The sequence below is a fragment of the Drosophila subobscura genome, chromosome O, assembly GCF_008121235.1.
Source record: "Drosophila subobscura isolate 14011-0131.10 chromosome O, UCBerk_Dsub_1.0, whole genome shotgun sequence".
NCBI lineage: Eukaryota > Metazoa > Arthropoda > Insecta > Diptera > Drosophilidae > Drosophila > Drosophila subobscura.
In genome coordinates, this window is record NC_048533.1 from 8,428,622 (window position 1) to 8,441,140 (window position 12,519).

General features: G+C 42.5%; 1 protein-coding gene and 1 non-coding gene across 2 annotated transcripts; one reads left to right on the forward strand and one right to left on the reverse strand.

Annotated features, from left to right (window-relative positions):
- Positions 1-472: 472 nt before the first annotated feature.
- Positions 473-544, forward strand: Trnat-ugu. The gene has a single exon. It is a non-coding gene; the product is annotated as a tRNA-Thr (tRNA).
- An 8,063-nt stretch (positions 545-8,607) lies between these two features.
- Positions 8,608-9,717, reverse strand: LOC117898769. The gene has a single exon (XM_034808403.1). The coding sequence runs from the start codon at positions 9,715-9,717 to the stop codon at positions 8,608-8,610; it is 1,110 nt and encodes a 369-aa protein (XP_034664294.1).
- Between the last annotated feature and the right edge of the window lie 2,802 nt (positions 9,718-12,519).

A 12,519-nucleotide genomic window follows, 5' to 3' on the forward strand; every position in this document is an offset into this window, starting at 1 on the left:
GTTCATTCAGTCATTCATTCATTTACTTATTCATATTGCTTAATTGCCAAAGACAATGATGATTATATGGGGATCATCATGACTACGGCAGAACAAAACTCTTTCTTTGCTTTTGAGAGACAGTTACGCGAGCGCCTGGAATACTCTTTTTTTAAGGGGCATTTCTGATTTAGTGAGAGGTTTGGCACACCCAAAAGGAAGAGGATTAGAGTTACATTTTGCGGTTTAATTTTGTTTAGATTGTTCTCGAAACTTATATGAAGTCAACACAATATAGAAGTTGTGTTCAGAATTTCGACATGTGTCGAAACATCATTTGATAAGATATGAATGGAAACTTATGTACATACATACATACATACATATTCGCACTACCCCGAGATAAGTTTTTAAAGATGTATCTTTAGATAGATGCTACTGCCACCTCTGTAGCTACCTTTTTATTTCTTGATGGTTTGTTCTTTTCAAGCAAGCCTCTTTAGCTCAGTGGCAGAGCACTGGTCTTGTAAACCAGGGGCCGTGAGTTCAATTCTCACAGGAGGCATGTAATTGCATATCTTTTTGTTCCTGTTTTGTGTGGAAATTATATTCGTTCATTTCGGCAGAGCAAAACTCTTTTATGGCTTCTGTACGACAGTACCGCATGCATTTGTAATGCTTTTATTTAAAGTATTAATAAAATAATATTTTAATGAAGTTTTCAGAGCATTCCCACTTCGTTCATGTGCCCCGTTTGCCTTCCCTTTTGCGTTCAACGTTTTATGTGGCTTGTCTCCTTCTAAGTTCTCGCTTCTGTGGTTGCATTTTGCGGTTTGTGTTTCATTAATTGTTCTATTAGTTTTAATTGATGCTGGCACTTGCAAATGTACAAAGTTGAATTGCTGTGGGATACGTAAATAGAAAGACACTTACACCACTTGGAGAACGATTCACAGAGAGAAAGACTGAAAATACTCGTAGGAGCAGGCAAAGATCTTTCATTTCTTGACAACATTTTTCGCCACCTCCCTGTCCACACCTCAGCGTATTGGTCATCTATAGGTGGTACGACTTATTGATGCTAAAGATCAGATAGGAGTGTGTGGCACAGTTGCCGGCTGCCGGCTGCTGTGGCAAGACATGATTATCTGCTGCTTCTTTTGCATGTTGGGTCAGCTGCAACCACTGCAGTGGTGCGATGCAGATCTTGAATGGCTCGCGACAACGATGACGTCGTTTGCATGTGTGCGAGTGACACTTTTACCCGAAAAAAGAAGAAGTGTTTCCTCATCCTTGGAATTCCTTGAACTTTCGACAGTGTTGACTGCTGAGTGGTGGGGGAATTACCGCGATAAACGATAAACGTTATGCGATAAGCCACCCGCTGGCATTCGAAAATGTTGAAGAAGTTGTCTCTTCGAATATTTTTTGCATAAACTCGTAACTTTCTGCAGCTCTGTACGGCCAGTACAGCTGTATGTTGGACTTAAAAACCCACAAATTACCTTTTGGGCCTGAACAATCCGATTATCTCTGGCTGTGCGTTTATGAGAACGGGGAAGGGGAAGGGCAAAGAAGAATCCACCCTCATAACGATGGTGCCCGCAAAACTGTCTGCTAATGTCACACGCCTCTCCAGAGGGCCCCTGTCCAGTTGTTTGGGCCTTTGTCCTGTGTTTGGGTCATTGTTTCTCTAACAAATTGATTCAGCAAAAACCTGGTCAAAACGGAACATCTTGCAACATCTTTTGCCTGTGATCTTGCCTCATAGATTAGCCCTGGTCCAGGCCCTGGTGGCATTGTCATGGAAATTGCGTAGCAGCAGGAGAAGCCCGTTTGCAACTGCCTCAGTAGCTGCTGCTATTGCTGTTGCAGCAACGCATGCCGCATGCAGCATACCTTATGCCCCCTCCCTGTCCATTGTCTGGACAGCAGTCTGGAATTTGTATCGCCTTTTTGAAATCTACTTAGCACACAATGGCGTTGAAATAGTCTTATTGCTTTTTGAGTGCTATTTGTGTAAGATTTATGGTTTTGATTTTGATGCAAAATATTTTACCATCGAACTCTCATAATTTTTTGTCATTTTGGTGATACAAATATTTACCACAGGCTGAGCCCCAGTCTACAAAAAACTTTTGAAATCTCGAAATACATATATGAAAAATTCGAGATTAATGTGTAATAAATGAAAGGAAATCTCTTTCCCATGCATTCGTTGAATTTTCTTTTAATGTATACAAATTTCGAACATTTTAGCAGAAGAAAAGTAAAACTAAAAGATCAATAGCTCGAGTCTAAAATGGAATACAAATGTGTTTTGTTTTCTAATGAAATTATCTCTCTAAAGTACACCTTAAGTTTTCCGCGTGCCACTCATGACCCTTGGATGATCCCTCACTATACAAACACCTCATTATGCCCACAAAAATGTTCACCGGTTGGGATTTGGTATTCCTTGGGCTCAATTACAAACTCCCTGACAGATGGGTTCAACGTCGTGATATTGCAGATTTCTAACCATCCATCTATCCTACTCTCCCTCAGCCTCCTGACCAAACTCTCAATTTAGGCAACAAAACGATATTCAAATCGTTGTCAAAGTTGTCGATTATTCCAGTCAGCGGCCTAACTACCGTTCCGAGAATGCAACATAAGCAGCAGCAACAGCAACAGCAGCAGCAGCACAAACAGATACAAACACCCACCACCTAACCGCAAGCCACCTCTCGACACCTTTCCAGCCAGCAAAAGCAAGCATCCGAGCATCCATCCATCCACCCACTTACCCACTCTCAACTGGCCCGATAAATTTCACAAATCTCTCAAATCGCCAGAGTCGCAAGTCGTAAGAGTCGGAAAGTCGCGACTCTTCAAAGCCGCGCCACAAGTTTTCCCTGGAAAAGCTCGCAAAGAGTGGCATAGAAAAGGCAGGCAGATGGGACGGATGGCACGGAAGGATGGAAGGAGACTGCCACTCTCGACTCTCTCGTATTTATGGCATTTGCATATATTTTGCATAACGCAATCGATGGCATCGACATGGAAAATATGTTTGGCCATAGCCTCAACGCGACTCGGCTTGGCTCGGGATCGTCCTAAGTATTCTCTGGCTATTCTTAATTCGGTTCGGATACAACACACATTTGCATAGAGATGCGCATAGATTTGCTGGGAAATGATTGTGGTACGCGGTTCGGTTCGTTTCGTTTCTTTTGGTTTTTTTGGACTTTTCCCATTGGCGAAAGTTGGCCAAAATGAGGCAGCCGCTGCCGCAACCGCCCTCAATAAGCCACCGCCGAGACCCTAGCTAATGTATTTATATATTCGCAAAGAAAATGATAATTAAGTCTACTTGTTGTCTATCTCTGAAATAAAATCTAAACAAGATATTTTTCATGTTCAAAGTAACAATTTTTCCGCTACAACAAAAACGTGCAACCCAAAAGTCCAAAGCCAAACCACGAGGCGGGGCGGAGTCCCCCAAGCACCAGTATCTCTGTATCCAGACTCTGTAAAAGATATTAATATTTAAAATTCAGTAGCAAACTTTTGGCACGTTATTGTTATTGACTTTTGAGCAAGCGCAGGGAAAAACCCCCAAATTTTCCGCTACAGATTTTTATCAAAACAATTTCTGTTTGCTGTTCGAACTCCAGATGTAGATTCCGAAAACTAAAATAAAAGATTTTGTTTGCCCTCGAATTAAATCATGAGGTAGGAAGGCAGTCTCGTAGAGAGCCGAAGAGTTTGATACCCTTTAAAATATAAACCAGATATGGAATAAGAAATGACAATGAGTTTTGAATTGAAATATTTGGAAGAAAAAAGAAAAGTTTTTCGTACAAATATGTTTCACCAACGCTGCCCACTACCCGCCTAGTAGATCGACCGCAGCTGCCACATGACTCGCGAACAGTACTCAGAACTATCAAAATAAGGGAAATGCATAAGTCTGCCCTATGCTTTTTTTACTGCCTTGCCAGTGTACGAACCCACAATACTCTCTTCGAGAGTATTCAAAAACAGAATACAGTTTTTGGCTACAAATTTTTCTGTTAAATTCAGTAGCTAGCAGTGGCTTGACCCCGGGACTCTGAACTCAAATTGTGGTGCAGTCTCGGTTTGATTGTCTTCGGAGGTAGCCAGAGTGGGGCTTGCGGCAAGATGCAGGAGCCAGGAGGCTAGAGGCTGCAGCGAGCAATAAGCAGCAACAAGAGCAAATAAAATAGAGTCATGTTGCGGCATCAGGCGGCAGCAATTTCAGAGTTTGATCAATTTGTTGGCCAAGCAAAGTAGACGTTAATTGAACCCGGAATCGATGGCCCACAACTAAATGAAGAGATTTTTTAGATCAGTTCAGTGGACTCTCGTGAATTCCGTACCAATATATGGATCCCTGTTCTGGGTCGCTCTAGTATAGATTCCTGTTCTGGGTGTTTCCTCACCCTTTTGGGCTCACGTACGAAATGCAATAATTTGCAACACGTTCGACGGACCACAGCAACATCTCTAGATGCATCTACATCATCATCTTCTACATCTTCGTCTGCAATACCTTCCATAGTGGCATCCACAGCATCATCATCTGCTGTATCTCCCCATCAGGCATCGCCAACTTGCAACACAGAGGAGAGGCAACAATCAACACCTGTAACCCTTTTTTCAGAGCCACTCGAAGGCATAATTTGAACTGGTTCTATTACACGTTCTATAATCCGTGACGATCGATTGCCTGGTGATATCCTTGTCCATGCAATTAAGTAATGTTCCACAGGCCAGAACTCAGGAGGCACACATCAGGACGAGGAAATTCAAATTACATTTATTACGATCTATCGGGTTTAATCTGCTTATTTAGTTCACTTATCGAAATCTGAACACCAGCCCACTGCACTGCAGCCCCCGGAGGCTGTGGGCCACGCAAATTTGTTAAAAAGATATTGGCATTTATGTTGTTATTAGGTTTTATTAATGGGTTGCGGTTTCCGCGGGCACCAATGCAACGGACTGCAGGTCTTTGATAAGCATTGACACCGCACATCTACTCGTGGAATGGTTGCCGGGTCATTTTCACAGGCGCAATCCGAGAATCCCATTTCCAACTAAAAATACAAGCAGAGAACTCTTCAGCTGACCACTCCGACAATGGGATACCCTGTACTTAGCGTTTTTTTGGGGCAAATACAAACGGAGAAGTTTAACACTTAGGAATTCATCAACAAAAATCAGAAAACATCTAACAATATGAGAAAATAAAATACTTATAATTTATAGTTCTTGTTGGAATATTCCTTGGACTATAATAAATCTATGTGGAAATATGGAAAGGCTTATACTTAGTACTACCAAATGTTACTCAATATATGAAAATAACTAACAATACTAATATTGGTTATTCCTCCTCTTAAGCATTCAAAAGATTCTGCTGTTTGTCTCAACCATTTTATCTAGGCCTATATGCCCCCATCTGCCACGCATACCCTGAAATTTAAGCCCCAATCGATTTCATTTGTGGTTGCAATCAGACTCTGTGATGCCCTCGTGCTTGCTCTGAAATCCAATCTTCGTACACACCTTTGTAAAATATCTTTGCGTGTCACGAGCACGCGCTCAGCTCTGATCAAAAGTTAGCTGTGCAGATCGCTGAACAGATTTTCAGGGGTTCCTTCTCAGTTTTCAGCATTGCATTTTCAGAGTTTTCAGAGATTTCCCTTCGCCACAGAGAGTGGTCTCACACAGCGCGCACAATTGACGCGTGTTGGTGATTGCCATTGGTCGTACCTTTCCATTTAATGGTGTCCATATGATTCACGGCAGACAGAGGTGCACCACACTCCACGCTCCACACTCCACGCTCCACTCTGGACTGCACACTCCACTTCGATGTCTGGCACATCGAAGTCCAAGGCACAAGAAAACAAAAATTCGTTAAATACAATTGGATTTTTCTCCTTTTGGGTTCCAGTGACGATGTGGCTGGGGACGTTGATGATGTGCCTCTGCCACCACCTCCTTTGGGTCTCCAACTGCAACGCTGTGCAGGAATCGTGCAGTGGAGACTCTGCCACGGCACTCCCCCGCGGTGTGCCCCCTTCTTCACCCTTTTTGCAAAAACAATTGCAATTTTCAACTAATGCTTATTGCTGGAAATCAGTTTAGGAAAAGCCAAAGGAGTCGGAGTCTGTGTCTGGGTGAGGAGTATGTTGGAGTCGCTGCTGGAGTCGAAGTCCCAGTCACCTGGGCCTGAACTCTGAGCCGAACTCTCTGTTTGAGAGCAGCAGCACCACAGTGAAAAGGTGAGTCCAGTCCATGCCACAGTCGCCGCTTTGATGAAAACTGTAAATTTACGAACTTTACTTTAATCACCAAACATGAATCGCGCACAGCATGGAGCTGGCGAACTGAACCGAACCGTAACCGAGGCGAGCTTCATCCCAACCCATCCCATCCCGATTCTCTGTGATACCAATCCCCCATCCAGGGGACCCCCAACCCGATACCCTGCACCACTCTCTCTCTCTCACTCTTCTTCATAATCATCCGCATCGTCTTGGTCTTCATTTTGGTCTTATGGCAGAGTCTCTGGTTCTCGACTCTGTTGCTCTTGTGGCAGATGCGCTGCTGTTGCTCTTGTGGCTCTCTGGAGGAGTTTGTGGCTTGGTTTTGGGTGTCGAAACCTCTCGTCAGTGTAGATGTCTGCCTGTAAGTTATTTAACTTTTGTTGCCTTATGAAATTTAATAATTTATATTGTAGATTAATTGGGTTTAATTAAGTGGTAACGATGGGAAATTATAGAATTGTGGTATTGGGTTTTTGGATAGAAAGTGGAAGAAATAATGTTGGAGGGAGAAATTTAACAGTGAAGTGGAAAGTTCTGTCCTCATACGAGTATGATCAACCTTTCTACACTCACTTTTTCAACCTATTGATATCTTCCCTGAGAGTTCTTCCAATACCTTCACTACCTTCCATGAGAACGCGCATTTGACTTTCCCCAAAAAAAAGACCCACTCCATAAACAATGGTCCTCCCTCTTTAGAGAACTTTATGGGTGGAGAACTTTTAGCCGTTTGCATGTTTCAGTGTTTCAGAATTTTCAGCTGGTCTCGGAGTGAAAATATTTCTTAGCATTTCGACGCATGTTGCGAGTTTTGTTTGCTGTCGTTGTTACCATGTTTTGATTTGCAACACGCCGGGATCCTTTTGTCCTCCAGCCAGACAGCAGTAGGAGTAGGAGTTACACCAGAGGAGTAGCAGACGATAACAGGGAGCAGGAAGGCGCTCATTGACTTTGCCCTCGAAGTTGTCACTGCCGCTGCTGCTGCTGCTTCCGATAGCCAGGGACTGGACTCTGGGGTTGGCAATGGAATGGGAACGGGAATGGGAATGGACCCAAAGCGATTCCATGTCGCAGCATGTTGTCAATGTTTATATGTTCCGCTGCGTTTTGTCCTCTCTTGTTCCAATACTTTTTGGGCATACTTCTGGTCATTTCTGGGCTTCGTTTTGGTCCTACTTCTGGTCATTCCTGCCTTCGTTTTGTTTTGCTTCTGATTCCTGTTCCCACTCTTCCCGCGCCTCGCCGTCGATACTGGTTTTTGTTCTGGTCTTTTATGTCGTCAATTGGTCGAGTGCGTGCTTTGTTGCCATCTCTGAGTGTTTATGCCTTTGTTTTGACTTCAACTTCGAGTCGATGCTGTATCTGATAATTTATTGCCCGGCTTGTGCCAAAAAAAGAAGAAGGAATCCTAAAGGGAAGATCTGTCGTGTGCCCAAAGAGATGGTCGCCCTGGCAAGCGATATGCGGGGCAACACCTTCGCGTCGAGCATCTGGTACTACTTTTGGGTAGCCTTTGATTTTGCTCACTTTTGTTCTTGTTCTTGTTGTTTGGATGTATCTTCTGTTTATGGACTGCTCCTCCTGCTCATGGGTGCCCTATGGTGCACAAATGAAAAATCCACTTCGACACATTGTGTCGCCTGTCACCTGGAATTAGTAACTACAAGTATGTTAAAAGGTTCATTCATGTTGCGCTTGTTTTGACTTTTGTTTCGCGCCATCGTCTGCCTCCTACTCCTACTCCGCCTCCAGCTTCATGTCCTCTCAAGACATTTGTGCATAGTACTCCTCGCTCTGTTCTGGGATTCGTTCTGGGGTTTGTTCTGGTATCAGTTTCATTTAGCAGCTTCACGGTGTCCTCGCTTGACTGTAAATTGATAGCCAAAATAGTTGGCATACTCGTATTTGGCGTGAACAATTTCTGGCCGACAACTGGAAAACTGAAACTGCAAATGTATTGCCAAAGTATTTGACTTTAAAGTGTAGAGGTTCTGCCATGGGCAGTGCGAAGAGAAAGTCTTTAATTAGAGGTGAACTTATGAAGGGGTAGAACCTTTTGATTGTAAGGATTGAACTGCTACAAGATTGAAAACTATTCCCAGAATAATGTACAGAAGTTTATTGGGATTAATTACAGTCTCTACTCAATAAATTAGTTTGCGTTTATTACGTTTATTTACAGATATTCGTTGATTTGGGTGATACACCCGCTTCCACGTGTTTTTTGGAATCAGCATTCTAAGTCAGCTTAGGATCTCGAGTAGTTCTCGAGTATCGTAACCCATCAAAAATAATATTGAAATATATCACTTCCTGATTCCCTGTCGCAGACAGCCAAATCCAGTTCCGTGCGCTTTTGGGACATGATGAGTGACTGAAGCTGATCGCTGATCGAACCGAGGTTTGTGTGATCCATATTTTGGACATCTTCCGACAGGCTATCCAGAATCGTACTTTGGGTTTTGTTGAGAAGGTACAATTGGTGCTCCAATGATGTTAGCTTCACTACGCTGTTCCTGCTTTTCTCCAGCACGATAGGGAGATTCTCAAGCTCTGCCAAAGAGTTGATTTGAGAGGTGTTAAGTCTGCTGGCTGTTAGATTGAGGTTCAGAACCTTGAATTTGATATTCTGCTGAAGAATTTGTCCCAAGCGATGTAGCTTCTTATCGAATCCCTGGGAGCTGCGGAGGATTTTGTTCTGAATTTCCCCAATTTTCACAGAAAAACGGTCGATTCTTTCCTTTGTCTCATCCTGCAAATGCATCACATATGCGACATCATCGATTGTGTGTATTGCATGCCTATCTATCTTTCGGATAGCTTTGACAATGCCACCAAGGAGCTCAGCCTCAGTGGAGAACAAAGTTCTGGTGGCATTAAGCACGAGTCCTTCGGCGTGGCGTATCAGTAATATGGATTCCTTCTTTCTGGCAAGATTCCAGTTGATTTTTCTGTTAGTGGCAACGATATCGCTGAGCAATATCCTTGATAGGCTCAGGGTTGCGGAGTTCTTGGTGAGAAGTGTTAAAAGCTTAGCTTTTTCCGATTGTTCAGTTGTTGCTTCAGTGGAACCAGTGTTGCTGGGAACAGCTGACACAGCTGTAGTGGGAACAGATGAGCTGGGAACAGCGTTGTTCTCCGCAAAAAGTTTAGCCCTCTCAGATGTTTTGGTAATTGTTTTCCCAGTCGTGCTGGGAACAGATGTGATGGGAAAAGTTGTGGTAGGAACAGTTGTGGGCTCAGAAGTGGGAACAGTTCCAGGAACAATTGTAACGGCTGTCGCATTTATCCCTTGAGCTGCCGTTGCAGGTGAACCACTTTCGGGACCAGAATCGTCTTCGAAGTCCATTTCGAGTCCATCGTCGTCGGAGGAGGTGACGCGATCCTGCGCCATCAATCCTGCCAGAAGACACAACAGAAGAAAAACAGATACTGGAACGATGGCCATACTCATTTCGAATTTAGTTCCGACTTTAGTTGTTATTAAAATGGAACCGAAAGTTCAACTGTCTTCATGTGGCCTTCACCTCTGCTTAAATACTGCAGACCCACCCTCACGTTCCGTTTCGTTTTGCAGGTGTGTTATCGTTTAGTTCTTCAGATTCTTTTCGTATTCTTTCTTGTGCATTTTCGTTATCGTTTTTTGGTTGGATGGGGGTTTGTGTGTCGCTGGGTCACAGTGCTGATTCAGCACGAGTTTGATGTTTGAAGAAGCTGCTTTCGATTCTGGTTGGGAAACAAAGAAAACTCTCGGGTAGGTTTACCCATCCATAAGAAAGCTAGCCATTAACCGCACAAGAGAGCCAACGCCAGCCAACATGAGGGTCACACTCAAAGTCAAGCTTTAATGAAAAAGTGATTCATCATTTAACCGACATCGCTCCGACAATTAATGGAAAACGGGGTAAGGGAGAGGCTGAGGCTGTGGCTGAGGGTAGGCCCCCGTTCAATAAGCGGGTCAAATTAGAATAAATAGTTACACAAACAAGCAGACCCCTTTGCACTCGCTCTCTCTCTCTGGGGGAAATATTGCAACAAATCAAAAAATTAAAAATAAATAAAAATGAATTGAATAATTTAGGTCACCAAAGTCTCTTTCTCTCTTTCGATCTCTGAATGAATGGGATCGAAAATATACGAAGAAACCTATGAATGAGTCGCGCGTCAAGATGATGATGGTGGTTGGGATCTACTCGTAGATGGTTTTTAGATCCTAAATTAATTGCCGCATAATTCATACATTGCATGCAAGCATCAGTTGTCGGAAAAACTATTGAAATATATGAAAACATTTGGAAAATTAGGGTGCTCTCTCTCTGTCTCTGTTATGCTGGTTGACATTTTCAACCCATTTCAATACTGGGAACAGTGCGGGAGTACAAAAAGTACTCTTCTGTGGAGTGGATTGGGAGCGGGATTGCATGGCATGCAATTATGCATTCATCAAGATTATGACACGACATGCAACATGCCTCTTGTGTCTTTAGCAGCAAATGAATTTGTACTTTAGCTGTTGTTCTATGGAAGCTTTTCTCTGTGGTGTGTATCTACAGCTATGGCTATAGGAACTCGTTGATGTTGTCTCTGGGATGTGTTTTGATAGAACAATTTTGCTCGGGACTAGGGGGCGCTCGAGGCGGCATGCACGCGATTTGGAAGCGGCGCGTAATTAATCGTCAAATGAGTTTAATTGTTTATGTCTGAACGAAAGGTTCTCTGGCGGTTTTTCTTTTGAGATGGAGAACACAGCACAGAACATCAAAAATTTGGCTCACAAGCACTTAACCAAGAGTTTAACTAATGGTTTAAGTTTCAAGACAAAGTAGAGCGAAGGTATTTTAGATTTTTTTATTAGTAGTTATGGATGCAGGGAATGTCAAAGGAATTTTCCTAATGATTTAAGGCTTCCTAAAGTTACGTTTTCCAAGTCAAAATTCTCTAATTAGAACCTCATAAGTCTCTCCATTAACAGCGGAAATTAAAAATTATAAAACCAGCAAACAGAAAATTAGAAAAATATTAAAAAGAAACAATCTTTCAGCCTTGGGGTGACCTCAGGTCTTTCTTCCGTTTCCTGGGACATACGCCAGGGTTCAACATTCATCATCAGCCAAGTGCAACGGTCCGAGGAGGAGGAGTGGGAACATTGGCTGGTGGCTGTGTGGCTTTGGTGGTTTCCTGCTGATTAAAACAAAAACAACAAAATTAACAAAAAATTTGCATTTTAATACAAAAATTCGAGCACGAACAAAAAATTGTACTCCACCCTTAAATTCCATTTTGGTTCTAGTGGAGACAGAAGATCCGTTCTTCTTGGTTTTTTTTCAGAGTGCGAGGAGTAAGAAACAAAGGAGGGCTAATAATTTTATCAGCGACAAACAGTTGACAAAATCAGCAAAATTGTACATTCCCGGCTCAGGTCCTGCATCCGTTTGGCTTGGGAAACTTAAATTAACTGTGAAAGCGACCACGCAGCGAAGACATTTGTCTTGTGTCCTAGAGGACACTTTTGCTTGCAGGGGAGGATGCTATATGGTTGGGGTCTGTGTGAGCGTCTGTCTTGAAGATTATTAATCATCTTTTGTGCGCATATTTTTTGGTTTTTCGTATGCCTCATTGCAGTCCCTGCTCTCTGATGCCACTTTTTGAACTTTTTGTCTGAAATGCCCTCACCTTTCCTCTTGTTTGTACTTTTGCTAAAGGAAATCCTTTTCTAAGGAAATTATTTTTCATGGTATACTTTGTAGTCTTGGAGTTTATTTTTTGAGATGCTGTCTAATGAATTTCTGTAGATAAAGAACTTAATAAATTAGCAAACTTAATTAAGTTGCTCGCTTGTCAAAACGTGAGACAGACAGAGTGAGAGAGAGAAAGAGAAAACCGTGCGTGTGGGGAGGCTGGAAAACTTGAGATACATTCAGGTAGATATTTAAGATTGATTTAGATATGTTTCTGCTAATTAAGACAATTATTGTGGTGCTAAAAGTGTCGGCTATCTGGGCTCTAAATCTTATTTGTTATGGAAACATTAAGCTGTAAGAGATACTATGAGAGCTACAACTATTTGTAAGACAGCCTTAACAAATAAAGTTTTACCTTTTAATCACCCTTTTAATAATAAAGCAAAAGGGATACACAATATCCGATATTTATGAATCTTTTTGTATGGATAAAAATGTGGCTTTTTCCACATACT

Bases quoted from the DNA above. Each gene is read 5' to 3' on its own strand.
- LOC117898769 (XM_034808403.1), bottom strand. From the start codon at position 9,717: ATGGCGCAGGATCGCGTCACCTCCTCCGACGACGATGGACTCGAAATG.